This window comes from Mixophyes fleayi, chromosome 5 (genome assembly GCF_038048845.1).
Source record: "Mixophyes fleayi isolate aMixFle1 chromosome 5, aMixFle1.hap1, whole genome shotgun sequence".
NCBI classification, from domain to species: Eukaryota; Metazoa; Chordata; class Amphibia; order Anura; family Limnodynastidae; genus Mixophyes; species Mixophyes fleayi.
The window spans coordinates 99,751,450-99,775,215 of NC_134406.1; the positions used below are offsets into that span (position 1 = coordinate 99,751,450).

General features: G+C 39.4%; 1 protein-coding gene across 1 annotated transcript in view; it reads right to left on the reverse strand.

Annotated features, from left to right (window-relative positions):
• AVL9 (AVL9 cell migration associated) overlaps positions 1-22,716 on the reverse strand; it is a 60,442-nt gene extending 37,726 nt beyond the window's left edge. Inside the window, exon 1 of the mRNA XM_075212598.1 lies at positions 22,343-22,716. Coding sequence (XP_075068699.1) covers positions 22,343-22,444 — 102 coding nt within the window. The 5' untranslated portion in view covers positions 22,445-22,716. The remainder of the gene's footprint in view (positions 1-22,342) is intronic.
• Positions 22,717-23,766: the final 1,050 nt, after the last annotated feature.

The following is a 23,766-nucleotide window of genomic DNA, read 5'->3' on the forward strand; positions in this document are numbered from 1 at the left end:
TGCGTACACACTTACACATTTGTCAGACATCGTTGATCATGATTTTTTAGGAAGTTTAGAAAGCCAAATCAACAGATGCAATGTGTTTTGGGACAATAAAACATGATTGTGAGAGTTTTCACACTCTTGCAATATCTGAACAAAACGGTCATGAATCGTGTGATCTGCAGGATAATTGCATTGATGTGTACCCAGCTTTATGCACACCTGGCGGCTATAAAATCCAAATTACACATATCCTGCAAACTCCTCTCTCAAACATTATATTTTTCCTCCTTAATATTTGATGGCAAGCTCTCATGCATGCTCTTTTTGTTGCAGTTACATACACACACACACACACATATATATATATATATATATATATATATATATATATATATATATATATATATATATATATATATATATATATATATATATATATATATATATATATATACACACACACACACACATTTTTCTTTAAATGTTCACTACTTTGCCTGCTGTTTAGCTTTCTGATATGCTGAAATTCAACAATACAATATTGTAACATTTTATTTTTGAAAAGAATAATAATAATGGAAAACAAACCTATGTAAATAGTCTTTGCTGCATTACGAATGGAGGTTGTAAATCACTCTTGATTAGCAGCAACAGGTGTCAAGAAAAACCACACAACACAAATCTCCGACAGGCTATTCTGGCAACTTGCTATTAAGAAGTTAACAAAGATTCACACCCATGTACCTTGCAGAGGACATAGCTTACTTAACACCCGATACAGATTTAAAATTGAATTGCATGTGTGGCGTTAAAAATATCACGTGAAGTCTGTAGGACATTATTGCACGAGGCAACAACATACAATTTTTTTCTAACTGAATCACCTGTATACTGTTCACTGATAAAGACATGCTGGAAAGAGGGATTATAAAAAGAGCACTAAATGCTCCTTCAAATGAGCAGACACCTGTCTTACCCAAAGTGTCTTACCTTGCACCTCAACAAGGAGATTCTTTCACTGTAATGCAGCCTCAGTGCGGGGCGAATGAAAAGATCTGGCTTTGCTATGAGGATGACTGAATGGAGGGTGATGGTCAGTGTGGTCTTTGATTGTAGCAGGTCAATTTACAGGTCAATGAAGGATGAAAATAACCATGCAAATGGCCAGACTACCTTACATAAAATAAACAACTCTGACATGCTTCACCACCTGTTAAGGTGGTTCCTTCAGAAAATTAGAGTGAAAGAGACCCACCAAGTTATTTACTTTAAAAATAAAATTTACTAATCATGTTTCCAGTGAGGAGTATATCCCAAACGGCAAGGCCCCAGGAAAAAACCTGTGTCATTCTCCTAGCATGAGGGATGGAAGTTTATCTGAAATTATTTACTAAGGGTAGATATCTCCTTTAATATAACCCAACTATAAAGTAATCTAACCTTTAATAGTGAAACAAAGGAACTAATTGCCTACCTCTGGGGCCCATTTTGCATAGTGTTATATTGGGGATGCAAGCATTGGGCATTATTCCCATTCATTAGGTGCGCTGTGATCAAGCCAAACAACTCAGTAAAAAGTCAGCATGCTCACGGTTTGCATTAATCTTGCACTCATTCACTGGTCATTAATGTCATTTGACAGAATGGAAAAGAAGAGTAATTACCAAAAAAAAAAAAAAAAAATAAAAAAAAAAATAAAAAAAAATAGACAAATTGTTATATGTTAATGTTCCAATGGATTACTTCTGGTTATAGTATCTCTTAATAAGGTATGAATGGCATACAAACTCTTCCAAATCTGGAAAGCAACTTTACAAAGTAAATGGCAAACATAAGACAGCCCCAAAATGCAAGAAACATATAAATGGTACTTGGTACACTGCCATTCCCCCAATCATTAACTAGAAGTAAATAATGGTTAAAGTTTAAGAGAATGTGTAATTATTCAATGCCAACAGATGTCAGAATAAAGAGATAAAATGTCAGTTTCAGATCACTCATTACACATAACAAAATGGGGAACATGAGATAAATACCATTATAAAATGTTTTACAACTCAAAAAACAGTCAGTGTTTTGAGTGTACTTTGCATTTACGAGGCATCTTCTATTTCGGAGCCTAAAGCTGGGTACACACTACACTGTTTTCGTCCAATAATCGGCTCAAACAGCCGACATACGACCGCTTGTTCAAAAGTCGGGTCAGTGTGGGCAGTGACACGATGGTCGAAAGTCTGCCCAAATGGACGATTGTCGCCTCATTTGGTTGGTCGTACCGTTTAATATTTGCGGTCCAATCTCGTTTCCGTTGTGTAGTGTGTATAAACTTCCGACCGATCCACAACAGTGAGTACGAAATTACAGTCATTGCTTACGACAACATGGCTGTAAAAAGTCGCTAAAGGGACGTCCGCTCTTCCCTTTATCATCCTAAACAAGGCTAGTGTGTATGCAGTCCATGGACCGAGCGATCTGACCATCGGTCGCATGTAAAATTGCTCGGCATAAAAAGTTGGTCGAAATTTCTGTAGTGTGTACCCAACTTTAGTTGTATACGATACTGGCAGATGCCTATTGTATTATAACAGGTGTCAGCAGATGTGAGTAAGGATATGAATCCACATGCTAAAATCTTAACCAGAACATTGGTTTCCTGAACACAAGATACAAGTTTCTATATGCAGTAAACCGTTTTGAGAAACAGAGTAAATGCACAAGGAGGCAAGTACTCCACATTTGTGCTGTACCGCAGCACTCACATGCAGTATGGCAGAAGAATGATGCATGCGCAGTAGACACCATAGGAAGACCGCATTGCGTTACTTTAACTGAAACATGGGATTAATGCAACATATTATGTCAGCAAAAACATCAGTTGTCATTACATTCAAAACCATATTTTATATGAAATGCAATCAACACTTGTGATAGAAGTCCTTTCGAAAGCATATCAGCTGCATTCTACTCCCTGGCAATGTAGCTCACACTAATTAACTTTTTTTTTAATTAAGTTCTTCAATGAAATGATGTCTAATAGCAATATGCTTAGACCTTGCATGATGCTTGGTACTTACTGACAAATCTATAGCACCTCTGTTGTCACATATTATGTTGATGGTCTCAACTCTACTTAAACGATGTAGTTCACACAAAGGGCTAGATTTACTAGACTGCGGGTTTGAAAAGGTGGAGATGTTGCCTATAGCAACCAGATTCTAGCTGTCATTTTGTAGAATGTACTAAATAAATGATAACTAGAATCTGATTGGTTGCTATAGGCCCCCAGTTTAGTAAATATACCCCAAAGTCTTTTAATCAATAGGGCTTCTTTAGCTGCTTCTAACAAAGCCATATACTGTGCTTCAGTACTTGCAAGAGCAACTGTAAGCTGCTTCCTACTTGCCCAGCTGCACCTGCTAATTCAAACTGAACTTTTCTCCCAGCAAACTTTTTTACATTCCATATGTGATTTCTCTGACCTGCAAGCAACCAGTCATCCACATATACAACATTGATGAACAGCTTCCCATTATTTTGTGGCATAGACAGTGGTCAATCTCTGACAGTACAAAGTCTATTTCAATCAACATAGTGTTTAGCTTAATGTACCAACACACTCTCTAAACACACTTTTCCTTCCGGAAACATATTCTCATCATAATGCTATGAAAGCTCCATAAAGCTTAATTCCTAATTTAAGAAAGCAGAGTCAAAATCTAACTGGCAGAGCAACAAATCATGCAAGTAGATACGGCAATAACTGGAGTATACTGTATCTAGCCACAAGCTAGAATATTTTCCGGTAATCGATTCCAAACCTTTGAATAGATTCCTTTGCAGCAAGCTGAGCTTTGTAACGGGCAAATAATCCGCTTGTATCTAACTTTTTACAGAAAACCCATTTGTTTTTAACTGTTTTACAGTGGCTTGGCCTATTGACAACAGTTCAGGTTTTGTTTTTATTCAAATATGTAATTTCTTTATCTATAGCTGATTTCCAATATTCCCATTCATCACTGAAGTTTTCTTCCTGCTAATTTTGTGGTTCTGAAAACGCAATATTGACATATTCCTCACTATATCTCCTTGGAGGTTTTCCTTTATTACCTCTGTAAAGCAACGGGCATGGTGTATGGTGTTACAACCCCTTAATCTAATCCATACCTGAACTGCACTTTTTAGACATGTTGTTATCAGGAAGTATCAGTGATGTAACTATAACATCTCCTTGGAAAAGTACTTCAGGGGTTAAATTCCACCTCCACAGGGAACACTCAGGAGTTAAGTGAATTAAGCTATCATTGTTATTTCTGTTTGCTCCCTAGTGTCCACTAGTGAGCTCTATAGCCAACCAGGAGCCTGACCCAGCAGGGGTCACCTGAGGGAAGACACCTGGGGAGGGGGCTGGATAGTGTAAGCAGCCCGCCAATTGAGGCCTTTTGCAACTGCCCTGGACAGACAGATCCCAAGGTAGGATTAGGAGGCGATAAAAGAGGCTACCCTGGGAGCTGGATGTGTGTGACTAACTTTTGTCCAAGAGGTGATGCTCTGCCAGAGATGCGCTGTGGAACATATCTTATGGATTTATTTGAACCAATTTCTTCATTTGTTGACCTGCTATAGTTACGTGGCCGTGCTGTATTTAATCCTGTTCTGCAGAATAAATCATCCTTCTATTTTCCCCCTAATACCGTGTACGAGTGATTTGGGAACCATGTACCTTCACAATTTCTCATAGAAGTTCTTATCTCTTGCTGGTTGTCAAGTTTTAAAGTATTTGATATAGATGTACTGGAGGATGTGTGTATGTTAAGTATTACCACCTCTTCTTGAACTTAACATTCTATTTTTCTATTAAGTGATGCTGTTTCATGAAATATGACATCTGTGGATTTGATAATTTTCTTGTTTACAATGTCCCAAAGCCTGTAGCTTTCACTCTCAAGACAATATCCAAGCAAAATACAGTCCAATTTACACCTTCTCTCTCTCTAGGGATGTGCACATATGCTTTGCATCCAAACCCCCTAAGATGACTGACAGGCTTTCTTCCAGATCACACTTCAATTGGTGTCTTGCATTTTATCACTACAGTGGGTGCATAGTTTTTTTTAAAATAAACCGCTGTTAGTATTGCTTCAGCCCAAAATTTCTTTTTCACTCCAGCATTACTTAACATTGGACGTGCTCTTTCAACTATAGTATGAGTTGCATTTTGTTCAGACGTGTGCAACATAGTCAGCTGGTGCTGAAATCCATGATTTTTTTAGAAAGTTATTATTAAAGTATTCTCTTCCGTTATCTATCTCAAAATCTTTAGTTTATGATCTGTTTGAGTCTCCAAAGTTTTGCATTCCTTGTATATGACTTCACTTTTTGCTTTAAGATAATACACTTGAGTCATTCTCGTATAATCATAGTCGTCTAGTCATCAGTTAAGGTCATAAAGTAATGGTAACCACTTACTGATTCAGTCTCCACAGGACCACATACAATCATGTGCACCAATGCTAATGGCACCTTAGCTCTTATCGCTGACTTCGGGAAGAAATGTCTGGTTTGATTAGTGTTGATGCAACTTTCACATATCGGTTTATCAGGATTATTTGCAGCCATTCCTGTTACTACTCCATTTAGAAGCTTCTGCACATTATCATACCCAAGATGTTCTAAAAGCTTGTGCCACAGTTCCTTTCATCAGAGGCACTTGGTAGATTGTGGCCATTGGAGACATTTTAACTGTGATTAAATGCTTTAAACACAAATTGCTGAATACATTTTAATTAGGGAGTTTTAGTCCACAAGGTATATTGGAGACTTAAATACCAATGAAATTATGTTTCTTAAATATTATTAAAAATACACATAATGGACTGGATACATATAACTAGCACAGATCAAATTCAAAAAGCAAAAAAAATTTACATAATGAAGCATGTGTGCAGATTCTGTTTAAAAATGAGATATTTAAAAAAAAACATTAAGCAAACATTAAACAGCAGGACGAGAATGTTAGGAACTCCCAAGTCAGTACAGTGAAACTCGGGAACTACTCTGAAGGCCCGGTGTTTGCTGGAGCCCCTAGTGGTGGGGACAGACTTGGCTGCGGGCCGACCGAGGGTCGAGTAACGTATACTGACTTAAAGGAGTTCCCAGAAGTGGAGTGATTGGTGGACTGTAGTTAAGAGGAATCCTAGGTCAAAGGGTCACAAGCACAGATGCAATATCCAAAGACAAGCGAAGGGTCAAACACACAGGCAGAGAAGCAAAATCCGAAGTCCAGGCAAAAGGTCGAGGTCAGAAGAGAAGGGTCACAGGTCCAATAACAAGCAGGGGTCAAAACACGGGTAGTCAAATCCAAGGTAGCAGGAACCAAAACAGATAGCACAAGCAGGCAGCAGAACCGAGGACAGAACGCTATAACCGGCAGTGAGGCTGCAGACCTCACTGCCTTAAATACCAGTAGTGGCCAATCAGAGCCTAGCTCTGAAATCACATGGGCAGGCTCACCCCTACCAAATTAATCAGCCCACAGGCTTGTGGGCGCTTCTGCGCATGCGCCCGGCTGTTTCCGGCTGCCGGGATGCAGCGCCCCTGTAGTTAGTGTCCGACCGTTGCCCTGGCAACGGTCGGGTAAAGGCAGGAAGTGACGTCCCGGTCGCCATAGCGATGACCGGGACGCCTACAGGAACCAGGTGAGAGTCGCGGCGGTGCCTGCGGCCGCAGCGACTTCTAACAGAGAAAACAAAATTAGCGCACACCAGCTTTAAAGCCACACAATAAGTACTGAGATTTATCTTATGTCTCTCAAACTTAAAGGGTGTAAACAGTATGATATTGAATAAATAATAAAATAACCCTAAGACTATTCAATATTAGCCAAGTTTAGATCATAAGTAATGAAGTATTAATCAGAATGTAACACCTACAATATTTTTATCCCTGAGCTGAATTCTGAATGGAGCACATACTTGAGAACAGCGCAGTGAACATGAAGCAAGTACATGCCTCATTTACAGTTTGTCGTCTTTGTGTCTCATTTCAATTTAAAATGGCTAATGTGTCTGGCTTTTTAGACAAAGACAAGCTTAATATATTCCACAGATCACCTACCTAATAAATCCATAGAAATATGATAGGTAACACAAACCTATAATTATCTGTAGTATGGCTTTCTGCAGAATAGTGTGATTACTAATACTTGGAAGCGATACAGTAGGACATGAGAGATGGAGCAGTGTTCTCCCCAGCACCTATTTCCCGGGTGCTCCACCCGGCTGTTTTTACTTGCTACCTGACTCTTAGAGCCCAACAGAGTCCTATTATAATAGAATAAGCCATTGTTTCTCCTATTAGAACAGACACTATGTGAGCAATACAGCCAGCAGTGTGTGTTAGACCACTGATCACCAGTCTGACCAGTCCAGGTGTGGGCAATAATCTCCAACATTTTTCAATATTATTGCAAAGTATTACAACTGCCCCCACCCGAATGGCAACATTTTCTGGGGAGAACACTGTGGCAATTATGAAAATGCAACTGTAATCCAGTACTGAGAGAGTTAAAGACTAGAAACAGAACACAGACAAAAAGCAAATGAATTCCTGAAATCACACACTGCAATTATTGTTACAAGGAGCTTAGCATACCAGATAAGTGAGGTTTAGGAGTCATGTCAATCATGTGTTCCTCTATAGCCATTAAGTTTAATACTATTTTATTAAAAATACACATGGTGTGGTTCAACTGTAACCATTGTCATTGATAGCATCATTACAATATTTGGGAGTCATATTTAAAAATACTTGATCAGTAAATACTAATGTAGGTCAGATGTCTTTACACACTTCAGTAGGTCAGAAAACAGCTCCCTAAACAAGGGATTAATAGCCTGTAACATGTTGCCTGTGTTTTGACAATACCGTAAACATGCTTTGTGTAAAAGAAGCAACAAAGCAAAGTGATGCAGTTATGGCCATTTTTTTTACCATATATTTGAGATGGTTCTGCCAATATTACTGCATTGTTTGCATTGCCTATAATAACAACACTATAGGCAATGCAAACTCTGTAGCAATATTTATATATATAATTCTGCAAATGGATTGGGGAACAGTTGCCATCTCCTGGGGTAGATGGTAGTGTACAGCAGCAGAGAAGTCACACAAGTCCAATATTTTGGTAAATTGGCCTCAGACAGTATTATTAGACAGGAAAAAGACAACAAACATCAAAATAAACACTTTGGGGTATATTTACTAAACTGCGGGTTTGAAAAAGTGGAGATGTTGCCTATAGCAACCAATTAGATTTTAGCTTTTATTTATTGTATTCTACAAAATGATAGCTAGAATCTGATTGGTTGCTATAGGCAACATCTCCACTTTTTCAAACCCGCCGTTTAGTAAATCTAGCCCTTTGTCTGTCCAGCACTAACTAAACACATAAGAACACCCTCTCTCCAGAGATGGACCTTGTGTCCCACACATATACAGAATATAGAGCTATTTAGTCACCATTTGCAGAGTCTCTCAAGAGGCATCCAACCTCCTACCCAGGTCTAAGAGAAAGAAGAAAATGAGCAGCTTTTTATCAGCATCTTGCAGGTGCAAACATTAATCGGTCTACTGTAAGACTGGGAGATCAGAAGACCCATACTGGGCCTTGTAAATGGAGTTCACCCTTCTCTCTCCATTTCCTTCTTCTTCTTTCTGCTTTCACAGTATCAATGTACAAAATTGTATAACCTTTATATAATAAAGAAATGTAGACACAATAAGCAAGGAGGATAGGATAAAGTCAACATACTTCATGCATCAGCACAACTTACTTCATGAACAGGTACAATTGACTCAGTGCTTATCTGTTTGTCCGCAGTAAAATAGATTTTTCTATTAACCCTGCATGGGACTGGGTCAAGAAAAGCTTACATAGGCAAGGAAGACAACACATCCTAAACACTGCCATCTGAAACAGCTTTTTAATTCTCTATTTTTGTTAGTTCAAGCACCAATTACATTTATTGTAGGGAATAGCTCACCAGACGAGTGAACACATTATGCTTAGAACTAGAATGTAACCTCATATAACAGCACTTTAAGAGAGTTAATGCTAATTAGAATCATGATTGCATATAATTATTATTAATAATAATAATAATAATAAATAATAATAATAGTAATTTATAAAATAATAAATAATAAAGCTAGAATGGATTTAGACCAATTCCAGAACTGACTTGGTACAAGCAGGGACACTGTTGAAATTATCTACTGTACTGCTCTAGATTACAACAAATAAATAAGCAGATAGAAAACTTTTAGTTCCAGTAATGCACTCTTTTAGCACAATCTACTTTCCCAAAATTAAAAATCAACATTATTCCTCCATAAAAGGTGTCAAAGTACAAACAGATGTTGACAGTAATCGAAGTACAGAATCCACACCAGTATACATATAGAGTTCTTAATCATAGCAACTGCAATGAACTTTTAGGAATAGTTGGAAGTAGAAAACAATGCTATTACTACATTCTGAGATACAGTTTCACAGTCATCAGAGGGTAAAGGTTAGGATCCAATTCTAATGGCTCTTGATTGATACATTGGAGAGGTGACTATAAAAAAAAATAAAAAAAATCTGGGATATCACATGTTGGACATTTTTATATATATATTGTGTACTGTTGGTAGTAATGTGTTGGCCATGTATTTTACATGTTTTCTGTAATGCTGGCATAATATGGTGGCCATTGCTAGATATATGTCCATTATTTTGTATAAAATAACATTATGGGCTTTTATACGATTATTGCTGTGCAGTGCATTGACGGATATTCAAAAGAAAAAATATAGGTAGCGATCAATTTTTCTTTAGTTTATATTATACTAATTTCAATATTTTAGAGCAGAGGTGTTTGGATTCCTTGATGGTCATATAGACAACACATCACATTGTGAACTGCCTCTTTAGTGGGTTCAGAAAAGTGCATACTGATACTTAGGGGGGTATTCAATTAACGGCGGGATAGTCGAAAATCCCGCGCTCAAAGAATATTACCGTTAATACGGTAATCCTGCGCGGGGAAAACCGTTTATACGGTAATTTACTCACTGGATTTCAGCTCGCAGCTCCCAAATCCAGCGAGTAATTACCGTATTAACGGTAATATTCTGTGAGCGCGGGATTTTCGGCGATCTCGCCGTCAATTGAATACCCCCCTTAGGGGCAGATTCAATTCCAGACTGTGCACTATTACCGTTACTACAGTAATAGCTGTGCATTATTACAGCTACTACGGTAATTTCTCAGCTGCTTATTCCTATCAGCTCTGTGAGCCGCAAACAAAAATCCGCATAGAAATTAGTCACGGTAATAATGCACGGTCCACATTGTTCTTTAGAATTGAATCTGCCCCTCAGAGTCCCAGCTTAAAAAAAAGAAAGAAAAGAAAATTCAACTAAATCATGTGTATCAGTAACAAAATATTTTTTTTGAGTTTTGAAATCTAAAAGAAAGAAAACATTTCATTCAAGAGTTAATTTACCAGAAGAGTGAAATTATTAGGACTTATGGAGCCTGATTCATCAAGGCATGTATTCAACCCGCGTTCAGTATTATACGCATGTATTTATGCTTTGCGCCCGCCCAAATTCAGCCAGGCATGGATCTCAAGATGAGTGTGCTTTTGAAATCAGGAACAGGTCTGCTGTACTCTACTACACCGGACGCAGCAAGATTATTATTATTATTATTATTATTATCGTTTATTTGTTAGGCGCCACAAGGTTTCCGCAGCGCCGTACACGGCACAAACAGTAGACTATACAGGGTAAAACAATACAGAACAATAAACACAAAGTACCAGAACTTCAGAAACTCCAGGCAGGCAAATACTGTAAAGACGGAGCGGAAGAACAGGTGTGGAGACAGGAGGGGAGAGGGGCCCTGCTCATACGAGCTTACATCCTAAGGGAGGGTAAACAAAATCAGGCACAAGAGGGAGTCAGTGAAGCAAAGGGGAGAGAAAAAGGAGCCAGGGGAGAAACAGAAGAGGTGAGAGGTTAAGTGGATGGTTGTAGGCCTTAAGGAACAGGCGAGTTTTAAGTGCCCGCTTGAAGGAGCACAGATTGGGTGAGAGACGGATGGAGCGAGGGAGGTCGTTCCACTGAAGGGTGTGCAGCTCGGGAGAAGTCTTGTATTCTAGAGTGGGAAGAGGTGATCAGAGTGGAGGAGAGGCGGCAATCATTGGCCGAGCGCAGGGAGCGGGCGGGAGTGTGAATGGAGAGGAGGTTAGAGATATAAGGGGCAGTAGACTGGGAGAGAGCCTTGTAAGTGGTGGTGAGGAGTTTGAAATGGATTCTGTAGGGGAAGGGGAGTCAGTGTAAGGCAAGACAGAGAGGGGAGGCAGAGGAGGAGCGGCGTGAGAGGAAGAGGAGTCTCGCAGCCACATTAAGTATAGAGCGGAGGGGGGCGAGGTGGGAGCAGGGGAGGCCAGTAAGGAGGAGGTTGCAGTAGTCGAGGCGGGAAATGATGAGAGCATGGATGACAGTTTTGGTGGCATCTTGAGAGAGGAAGGGACGGATGCGGGCAATGTTACGGAGTTGGAAGCGACAGGCTTGGGCAAGGGATTGAATGTGGGGGTAAAGATGCATTCAATACCAACGTGGAATATAAATTCGCAAAAGAACACACAGGGAAATAAAAAAAATATTGCATTATTGTTCCCTAATAATAATAATAATAATAATAATAATAATAATAATAATAATAATAATAATGGCATTCATTTTAAAACAGAGAGAAAAAAAAGTGTTCTTTGGTATATTTTTTTCTTCCATGAAATACTTTATTATTAGAATGTTGTTAATGTCTGCGGAGCATAAAATACATTTTTCCAGTTGCTTGTGATTGCAAACACATGTTATAACATGCATATGAGACTGTCATCACTACTAATCAGGACCCAGACTAGCCCTTTAGCAGGACAAGAGAAGGCAGAAACAAAAGTAACTTTCAAAAGCTCAGAGTTTGATTTGGACGTGGCTGCATGCACTTGAGTTTTGCACTTCCCTACTATAAATTCACAATGGCAAAACACCCCTTCCCCACCCAGTTCACTCCCCGAAATCGTAGGCTGTACTAAGTGCCCCCTGCTCTTGCCGGTGCACGGAACAGGACTGCGGTCACGGACGTTTCTGACAATTGTGGGCATGTGCAGAGTGATTTTGCATACAATACACTCAAAATTTATTATGTTCTGGTTTACCCCAGCTAACTGTTGTAAAATAAATTATGGGTTATAAATACTTCAACATATATTGCATACCAATTGAAACGTACGTATGCATGGCGGGTATTATCCTTAAGGAGAACTTCAACAGAGACCTAAGGGCGATCCAGTCCCAAAAGAGCAAGGTCTCTCAACCAAAAGAATAATGGCACACCCTTACTTTTGTGAATTTATGTTCTTGAAAAGCTCCATGGAAATTAGTCAGTAAGTATGGACAAGTATGGACAGAATCATCTACTAAAAAACAAATGTACATTTTCCAAGAGCTGTTGCATAAAATCAAGCACACAGGTATACAATCTCCATACTCAAACATTAGCAGTAAAGTGGTTCACACTGAAGAGCTCACTTTCAATGTGGCACTGTTATAGGATGTCACCTATCTAACAAGTCAGTTCATCAAATTTGTACTCTACTAGAGCTGCCCCGGTCAACTGTGAGTGCTGTTATTATCCATTGGAAAAATGCAAATGTCTCGGAGCAACAACAAATCACACTTCGCCATCTGGGAGTCTGACAGACAAATCTGGGTTTGGCGGATGCTAAGAGAACGCTTCTTTCTGTCAACTGTAAAATTTGGTAGTGGAGGAATGATGGTCTGTGGCTGTTTTTCACGGTTTGGCCTGGCCCCTTAGACCCAGTGAAGTGACATCATAATGTTAGAGCATACAATGACATTCTAGAGAATTGTGTGCTTCCAACTTTGTGGCAGCAGTTTGGGAAAGGCCCTTTCCTTGTTCAGTACACCAATGTCCCATACACAAAGTGAGGTTCATCACAAATGGTTTCACCAAGTTTGGTGTGGAAGAACTTGCTTAGCCTGCACATAGCCCTAAACTTAACCTCACTGAACATCTTTGGGAAGAATTGGAACGCCAACTGTGAGCCAGGCCTTATCGCCCAACATCAGTACCCAACCTCACTAATGCTCTTGTGGTTGAATTGATGTGAATCCCTGCAGCCATGTTCCAAAATCTATTGGAAAACTTCCTAGAAATGTGGAAGCTGTTATAGCAGCAAAATGGGGACAAACTCCATATTAATGCCCATGGTTTTGGAATGAGAGGTTCAACAAGTACATATGGATGTGATGTTCGAGTGTCAACATACTTTTGGCTTTCTTTAAATTCATCCCACAAACATCCTATCCTTCTGGATGATTATGGGAACACTCAACTGTAACTATGTCAACCCTTACAGTTGTCTACGATCATTCTACTGGAATCTCAACTGGATACACAAAGACAAGGCTATTTGGTTCGAGATGGTGACTTTAATACATTCATGGATGCTGCTGTGGACAAATCCCATTCTACTACAAATTTCTCTATCTTCAAATGCTCTGTGCAAAGCTTTCCAGAGCCCCATCCACACTTGAAGGCAATTATATTCCACTGCAAAAGATGCTACATTTTATTCAGCCTCTCACCATCTGCACAGCCAGCCATACATATTACATTTCTAAATAATACATCATGTCTTTTTTTTTTTTTTTTTTAACAGCTAATCTATACATCCAATTACTTAGACAGATCATACCACAGTAGATACAGTGATTACAAGACAAACTTATGCACTGAACCATTTGCCCAAGAAATACAAAACAAAAACTAGAAGAAAAAAAAAATCTGTAACTTGAGATTGAACTAGGATAATGTTGTGGAATAAAGTGGAGAAATAGGCTAAACTCTGCACATATGATTGTGATCCTATAGCAACCAATCAGATTCTAGTTATCATTTATTTAGTACATGCTACAGGATGACAGCTATAATTTGATTGGTTGTTATCAGGGCCGGATTAAGGGACGCCTCCATTCCCCCGTGAGGGCCCCCCCCCGTAATCCGAGCCGTCCCCCCCCGTGATCCGAGCTGCCCCAAAGGCACTTACCTCCTTCTCCTGGCATTGCAGTCCTTCTCCGGCGCGCTGTACGCTCTTTACTGAGGAGATCTCATGAGAGTTAGACTCACGAGATCTCCTCAGTAAGGAGACTACAGCGCGCTGGGGAAGGACAGCAGTGAAAGTGCTCAGCAGCACTGATCGCGCCGGGGGCGCCCCCGACCGATCAATAATGCTGTTGAGCACTATCAAGGGCCCGAGGCCCCTGGGCTGTAGCCCAGTTAGCCCTATGGTTAATCCGGCCCTGGTTGTTATAGGCAACATTTCTACCATTTCAAACCCGCAGTTTAGTAAATATACCCCCTGGGGGTAAATGTATTATGGTCCGATTTTTGCAACTCGCCGAAAATTGGCGACTTTACAGCTAACATTTAAAGCGGAGCTGGCATGTAAAGACAAACTTGCCTTTACAAGCCATCGCCACTTTAAATTTTAGCTGCAAAGTCGCCGATTTTCGGCGAGTTGCAAAAATCGGACTTTCATACATTTACCCCCTGGTCTTTAGGAAAAGTAGTATATTTTAAGCATTATTTTTAGTTGTGTTTCTTTGCTGTATTTAATAATCTGTAATGTTTTAATAAATATATAATATTTTATATGTGCAACCTAGGTGATTTTCAGCATAATTCTGCCAATTTTATGGTATTATATTTTTATATATTAATATTATTTATGTTTTGGCACTCCTTCATATTTATTTTGAAATGTCTTATTGTATGCTAAGAACAATGCCACTTTTTGTACACAGTTATGTCTAGAATAGTTCTCATTAATAGCCCCCAACATATCCAAAATGCTTCAAAGTGTTATTGAGAAATTAAATTCACCAAGACATACTCCCCTCAAAGGATTTAGCCACAATAAAATACTGTAACGTGAGAAATAATAAAAGGTTTGCATAGATTGCAGACATGCATAAATGCCCGCTGCAGCACCATCACCCTAATATCGGCTGATTTGAATACAACATGAATGGCGCATATAACGGTTAAATATACTCCTATACTAGATATATACTAAACAACACTGCGAGATATGTAAGGGGTTATACCAAAATAGACCCTATTGGTCTACTACAAATGAAGTGTATAACACAACTTCCTTTGTCCTGATTACCTTGTCTTCTTCCAAAGCAGACAGTCTGTTGTGCACCCACAAGACTGGGCAAACACAGGATGCCCGGTATCCTGCAAACTTCATTAACGCCAAATATCTAGTAAGTAAATTTTTGAAATTGGGCAGAACTGTGATAAACCACCCAAACCTAGAGTAAAATTATGTTTGCCAGATGATATATAATTTGATGAATGATGACACATACAGTGGGTATCAATATATATAGTAGAGGGAAGACCAATGAAGGAAAGTGAAGTATAATCATATACCTGTAAATAATATGTCTTAGCTAGATTTATGTTATTATTATTAATTTTTATTTATAGGGCGCCATAAAGTATCCGTAGCGCCGTACAAGGACAAACAATGGCACAGTACAAGGTGAAACAGCACAGTACAAGTAACAGTAAGCACTATAACTCTGGGAGCTCAAAGCACAGCTAGAAAGAGAGGGAGGGGAAAAGTCAGTACAGGCAGGTAACTTGGCCCAAGAGGGTGGGCACGGATGACAGGTTAAGAGCCACTGAGCGGAGAAAAGCGAGAGGAGTCAGAGGGCAGAGGGACCAAGAGGAGGTGAGCTGAGTAGCTGGAGAGCGCAGTTAAAAGTGATGGAAACAGGAGGTAGGAGAGCCCTGCTCAAAGGAGCTTACACTCTAAAAGGGAGGGGAAGACAGACAGACACAAGGATGAGACAGAGAGACGGGTGAAACGGAGACAGAGTCGAGGAGGGGGGGGGGAGAAGGGAAGAAGGGATGAGAGGGAGAGGTAGCTGACAGGTGGGAGGTTAGGCATAAGACTGGAAGGCTTTTAAGAAAAGGTGGGTTTTTAATGTTCGTTTAAAAAAGGACAGATTAGGGGAAGTTCTGATGGAGCGGGGGAGCTTGTTCCAATGGAGGGGAGTGGTGCGGGAGAAGTCTTGGATATGTGCGTGAGAAAAGGTGCATGAGAAGAGGTAATCAGAGGGGAAGAGAGGTGACGATCGTTGGACGATCGCAGTGGGCCGAATGGAGTGTGTTGTATTGTATTGTTGGGAGTTTGTGTAATTCATGAATTGTAATTAATATTGTATCATGCATACAAAACATAAATATATAATGTTTATTACTACTGTGTATTTTTCATTCTGTATGATATGTATGATCTATAAATAAATATAGAAACATATAGAGCTTTATACATCTAGAACTTACATATAGTTAAGTTAGTGATTCCAATGTATATGAAATCTGCAATATATGTCAGGCTGTGCAAGCCTGGAGAGTACAAACTAATCCACATAGTCAGAGAGCCATTAAAATACAAACTGTATTTTGAATATTTAGCACTTGCATGGTTGCATTTTGGACAGTATAGACATATTTTCCCATAAGATATATGAACTAATCATATATGCAAGTGGACATTTAGAAGAGGTGGTATGAAAAATGTAATGTGAATGTAAGTGAATTGTAGTGTTACAATGAAGGCAGTAGGAGAAGTGGAGGTATCATCAATATTTGTTTATACAGTGCCAGCAAATTCCGTAGCGCTTTACAATTGGGGACAAACACAGTAAATAAACAATACTGAGTAAAACAGACAAAGAGGTAAGAGGGCCCTGCTCACGAGCTTACAATCTATAGTATGGCATACCGATCTGTAATAATATTGAAAAATGTTGGAGGTTATTGCCACACCTGTCATGACTGGTCAGACTGGTGTTCATTGGTCTAACACACACTGCTGGCTGTAGTGCTCACATAGTAGCTTAGGAGAAACAATGGATTGTTCTATTATAAAGGGACTCTGCTGGGCTCAAAGAGCCAGGTGGCAAGTAAAAAAGCTGGGTGGAGCACCCGGAAAAAAGGTCCTGGGGAGTACACTGTATGTATGTATATGTGTATGTATGTATGTATGTATGTATGTATGTATGTATGTATGTATGTATGTATGTATGTATGTATGTATATATATATATATATATATATATATATATATATATATATATATATATATATATATAGAAAGCAGGATGTAAACACTGGCGCTCAAGACAGTATTGTATGAGTAAAGTAATCGAATTCAATCCCACATATACACCTCTTCCATGTGAGGAGGCAGCCTTCCTTCAAAACTCTGGCTGGTAAGGCCGAAAATGAAATATCATAGGTACAACAGAACGAGGGCGCAACGGTGATATTGACAGATAATACTGAACAAGGTGGGTAAAATATAAATAAGCAGATGGATTCAGTTCAAATCTCTGGGTTGGTATTCAACGAGATATACAAATAATCCAGTCTTAATCCAAATGCAAGACAGAGTGACCAGTCATATCAAACATGAACGTGCAGAATTCCACTCTGATAACAGGGTGGAATAGAGAAGTTAAAAGTGCAACTTATACAAGCTTTGCCAGGCCGCTGTGACACAGCTTACAACTCTTCAATCAATTGTCATCAAGGACAGGAATGTACAGGAGGTGTATAGAATAATGCAGTTCATCAGATAATAAATACAAATCAATAGATGAAGGCGTACCAGAGAGTAATATAAAACCAGCTTATCTGTATCGGGGTCTCCAGGAGGGAATCACAGCTCCGCCTAGTGAATCAGGAACGGACAAACAACGACCGTAGAACACAATATTTCTTGAATACGGCAGACGTCCCAATGCAAACACTGCTCTCAGGCTCCAATCAGCCACAATAATAGAGATAAAGAGCTATATAGTGTAGTAATTTATGTACACCAGGTATTTGAAACAAATCAATAAATAGGAGCGTACCAGAAAATAATATAAAACCAGCTTATCTGTATCAGGGTCTCCAGAGGGGAATCTCAGCTCCGCCTAGTGAATCAGGAATGGACAATACAGCGACCGCAGTATACGATATTTCTTTAACCACGGGCAGACATCCCAAAGGGTATTATCGGCGATCTCCACACAGAAGTATCAGGTATATAACATCAAAATGGTCAGGGTGGCAGTTTGACCTAACTAGCATATACAGAAATAGTATTGCCTCAACGCGTTTCGTCTAGGTAGACTTCATCAGGAGGAATAATCTTCACGCAACAAAAAAAAAAATGATACAATGGTGGCGTGTTACTTAATTTTGAATAGTAATGTCCGTACAGTCTTTGCACTTTCCAATGTGCAGTTGGCCGCCAATCCCCAAAGACCAGAAGGTGTCACTGGAAAAAAACTAGAAATGCAAAGAAAGGGATAAGGCGCACAATAGTGTAGTATTCAAGGATATAATTCTGAAATCCTTTAGGTGAGATAGATGTATACATACCAGGCTGCTATGTTTTTCAGACTCTTCAGAACCTCTTTCCCAAGAATTCAGGATCATCCAGAATTAGGTTCCACCCGAAAAAAACAGAATAAACCAGAGACAGTGTTTTATCTTTTAGTAAAGAAGTGAACACCGTCCCCACTCCAGTGTATAAATGCGTACCAGAAAAAAATATGCACAAGCTTATCTGTATATGATCCAGTAGTCTGTGTAGGATCCACTGTTCCTTATATCCACATACCAGTTGTATATCTCACCTAAAGGATTTACGAATTATATCATTCATATATATATATACACATATATATATAAATATATATATATATATATATATATATATTACTTTAACAATTAGCACAACAGATGTGGCAGGTAGAAATTATCGGTATTCATTGTTTAATTACATTATTTTCAGAAGCATAAAGGCTGTGAACTGGCGTGCAAATTACAGGACCAATATATGATACATTTATTGAAAGTTAAAAAGGCCTATGATAAAGTGACGTGAATGTTAGAATTTAAGTTATCAGAGCTAACCAAAAGATAAGGGACAATATTGCACGTAAAATATCAAAAAATTTACATTCTGATAAAGAAAAGTAATACAAGAATGTAACCTTAAAGCAGCAAACTTATGAAAAAAATTAGGCATGTTGCTTTTTATAATATAAATCACTGTGGCAGTCTATAAGAAGAATATTTGCATTTACTATTTCTCTCATTTTTTTTTTCAGTTGGCTATTAATAATGTGTGATTCTGGACTACTATGGCAACCAGAGTCACATGCCACATGATGTGGTGAGCAGAGAAGCTTTGGAATGCAATTATGAGCTCTGTCTGCACTGTGAAAGCCTCACCCTCTATCATCACATGACATGCGGACATCTGTGGGCCTGTGTCTGTTTTGCAGACTGACTATGGCCGTCAGCCATTTTTGCTTTGCAACGAGAGAGAGGTTCAAAAGAAGAAAATAATTTGTAGGAGGCTAGCTTAAAAAAATGACAGATAAATGTTTAAAAAAGTATTTAACTTGATATGTAAAGAAAAACAAAAAAACATCTATGTGGAATTGCTGATTTTAGACAAAGGCAATATTATGGGAAGTATACATGAGTTAAAGCAAGGGAAGAAATAACACTGTAAAATTAATCTCTCAGATATGTTGTTGTAGCAAAAAAAACAACAACATGCATGAGCGCTAATTTGGCCAAAGTGGCTGAACAAAAATAAGAAACTGAAAAAGACCTGACAAATAATGCAAATATACGTAAGTCAGTAAAGTCCTTTAAAGATAAAAGAAGGAAAAGTAAACAGAAACAATTAGATGTTCAAGTAAAAAGCCTGACAACTTTTAATTAATTTAAGAGCTCAAATAAGAAATGCTAATGAGAAATTAGTTAAATACAGTAGTAAATAATGAGGGTCTAATAAAAAATACATTGTTACCAAAACAATTTATTTATACAGATTCTAAGGGGATTAGAGGGCCCTCTAATCAAAAACATACACAGCTTCACTCTGCAAACCCCACAAAAAAATTATTCAGGGTAACAAACAAGGTTACCGAAAAAAAGATATGCCTTTGCTCTGCTGTTCTATCCATTTTGTTGTAAGTCATAAAATTAAAGACCCGAGACATATAAAAGTCATCTGGCCCAGGTTAACAAGCTTCTCTCTCCACAAGAATATTTTCTGGGTTTCCAGAATTCTTCAAGGTAAAAGAGCCACACTCAACAGCAAAGTCTTATTATCTAAATATCGGATCCTGATAAAAAATACTATGCAGTATGATCTCAAACCAAAAGGCAATACAAAGTACGTGTCAAACTAGATAAGGCACACATCATGGGGATTGAAATTAGAAACTGCCATAGAGATGTCACACACAGGTTAAAACAATTTTGTATTTCCCTGCTAAGCACAACTGTCAATTTATTTACAGAGACACAGAAGGTGCACGTAGAGGGAAAAGAATGCCACAGGTCACAAACAATTTTGCATTGCAAGATGTGCACACAGGTGTGCTATTTAAATACACATATCAATAAATTCTGTTCCTGACATAACATGCAAAAGAGAAGGCAGAAAGTACAACAAACAATACTAAAATCTCCAAAATAGATAGAAAATTAATTTACATACTTTCTTCTTTCTTTACATATTAGTTTACAACTATACCTTCTGTTGTACAGTGCCATGATGCCAGTGACCCAAGATCTGTTCACTCCAGTAGCACAGATGGCAGAACTTGACACGTGGAAAAACCCTCAAAACTTCTAACTATTGACGCAAACCATTGAGAGCAATTTACATTGCCCTGTCACTGCAACTATGCAAAAATATTTTTATTTTATTATCCATGAATAACGCCCCCGTTTCTTTTGTGACAACACCATATTTAGTACATATTTATTTTTATATCTCAGTAATATATTTTAGTTTCCTTGTGTGTGCAACAAACAGAACAAAATATCTGTTTGCAGCATGTTATAGCAAATTTGGACACAATTCTTGCATGGTTGAAATTACTCTCTTAATTTAGATTGTATTATGTCGAAGAAAAGTAGTTTCCACACAAACCGAAATTCTAATCATATAAAGATTGCTTAATTCTAAATGGGGATATACATTTGTATATTATTCCTGAAATATATTGAGTATCTGCATGAGGCATAATCATACTTATTGTATTGCTAGGATGCTGCCATACACACTCCAAATCAATTCAAATAGTATTTTTAATTTCAGTGTAAGTAGTACAGGAGTCATTAATAAGCAATGGAAATTATAGTTTTACTTTAATGTAATAAAAAAGGGGCTATAAGCATGGTAATGAAGAAACAGAAACCTAATTATATGGTGTTGGGTGTCAATCCTCTATAAGGAGTGAGGACGTTACAGTAGATAAATATAGGCATTCCAATATCCAAACATTGAGATACCACATCTGAACTATTAATCTCTACAAACAAGAAACAGTTGTTCATTACAGAGCAAACTTTATTTGTTTTGTGTTATTAGTTGTTTTGGCTGAAACACAGCAAAGATGGCTATAATTTTATATATATATATAATATATATATATATATATATATATATATATATATATATATATGAATATATAGAATTATGTAACAATTATTCATAGCAGGGAGTCCTTAGTATTTAATCAACAACACATAAGTCACAAAATGACTTCTGCGACACCTTTGTAATAATTTCCAGATGAATTTGCTGTTAGGAATAAAGTTACATATATTATATAATTGTTTGTGTGTTACAATGGAGGACTGCTGAGGGAAATGGCTCCTTTAAGAAAATGATCTGAAAACACACAAGGTTAGACAGATAGCACCAGACCTCATTGGATAAAAAATAAAAATGACATACGATATAAACATAGGCCAGATGTAAAGTCATAAAATGTATCCCATGATAATGTGGTATAAAAAAATGGAACATGAAAAAGTGCGAGAAAGTGACAGCAACATAAACATTTTAATGTAATACAGTATGGTAACAGGATACAAGTCAAAGGAAACGTGGAGATCCCGCATACTCACTATATAGCTGTGCAAGAATCCACAATACAAAAGAACACAGAATTGTGCAATAAAACTCGTATCTCATTAGCAGGTGCTAAATATTTACATTAGTGTTGCTGTACAGCAGACATTACATAATAGTGCAGTGCAGTACCTGGGCAGGATACACTATGACCAGAGATAACAAGGATCAATAGGTGTCAGACGATAAGATCTCACCTGGCAGCCCTTCTTGTGGTGAAAGCCTACCACCACTATGTGCAGTACAGGTCCCCCTCTGCCACCGCTCCCCGAGCTCTCCTGCCCAGCCTGGACATCCATATGCGAGACACAGCCTGTTCGGCCGCGGCCACCAGAGGGAGCCCACCAGACTTTATCTATCTGCCCTCGTGTGATGCGGCGACAAGATGGGTCTATTTGGGCAATCTCTGGGGACACTCCCCGGTGACGAAGGGACTCCAGATAATGCTGCGTTACAGGTCCTTATCTGACAGCTACAATGTATTGTCCAGTCCACGCCTTTCTCTCCTCTCCATACAGGATTATCCTGTGATTCCTGTCAGTCCCCTATCTCCCTCCTTCCTACTGGTACTGGCTAGATCCCCTTCACTAAGGTACCTTCAGACGTCACTGTGATATCACCAGGTCATGTGGCTGCAGCTGTCACATGGTACACAGTGAAGGCGGACTGATGGAGCTCCATACTAGTCACTGTGCAGGAGCTGCAGAATTTCTATCTGTTCCTGGAGTCACTCGTCTAGAAAAAGGTGAGAGGAGGGGTAATGTGACAGGGAGCTAATGTGTGTGTGAGATTGATGCTGCAGTGTAAGGGGGCATGTATGAAGGTGCTGGGGTAGAGAGGGGGCATGTGTGAAGCTGCAGGGCAGAGAGGAGGGCATGTGTGAAGCTACAGGGCAGAGAGGGGGCATGTGTGAAGCTGCAGGGCAGAGAGGGGGGGCATGTATGAAGGTGCTGGGCAGAGAGAGGGGCATGTGTGAAGGTGCTGGGGCAGAGAGGGGGCATGTGTGAAGGTGCTGGGGCAGAGAGGGGGCATGTGTGAAGCTGCAGGGCAGAGAGGGGGCATATGTGAAGCTGCAGGGCAGAGAGGAGGGCATGTGTGAAGCTACAGGGCAGAGAGGGGGGCATGTGTGAAGCTGCAGGGCAGAGAGGGGGGCATGTATGAAGGTGCTGGGCAGAGAGGGGGGCATGTGTGAAGGTGCTGGGGCAGAGAGGGGGCATGTGTGAAGGTGCTGGGGCAGAGAGGGGGCATGTGTGAATCTGCAGGGCAGAGAGGGGGCATGTGTGAAGGTGCTGGACAGAGAGGGGGGCATGTGTGAATCTGCAGGGCAGAGGGGGGCATGTGTGACGCCGCAGGGCAGAGAGGGGGCATGTGTGAAGCCGCAGGGCAGAGAGGGGGCATGTGTGAAGGTGCTGGATAGAGAGGGGGGCATGTGTGATGCAGCATGGCAGAGAGGTGGGCATGTATGAAGGTGGTGGGCATGTGTGAAGGTGCTGGGCAGAGAGGGGGGCATGTGTGAAGGTGCTGGACAGAGAGGAGGGCATGTGTGAAGGTGCTGGGCAGGGCCGTAACTAGGGCTGTGCGACAGGGGCGATCGCCCAGGGCGCAATGCTGAAGGGGGGTG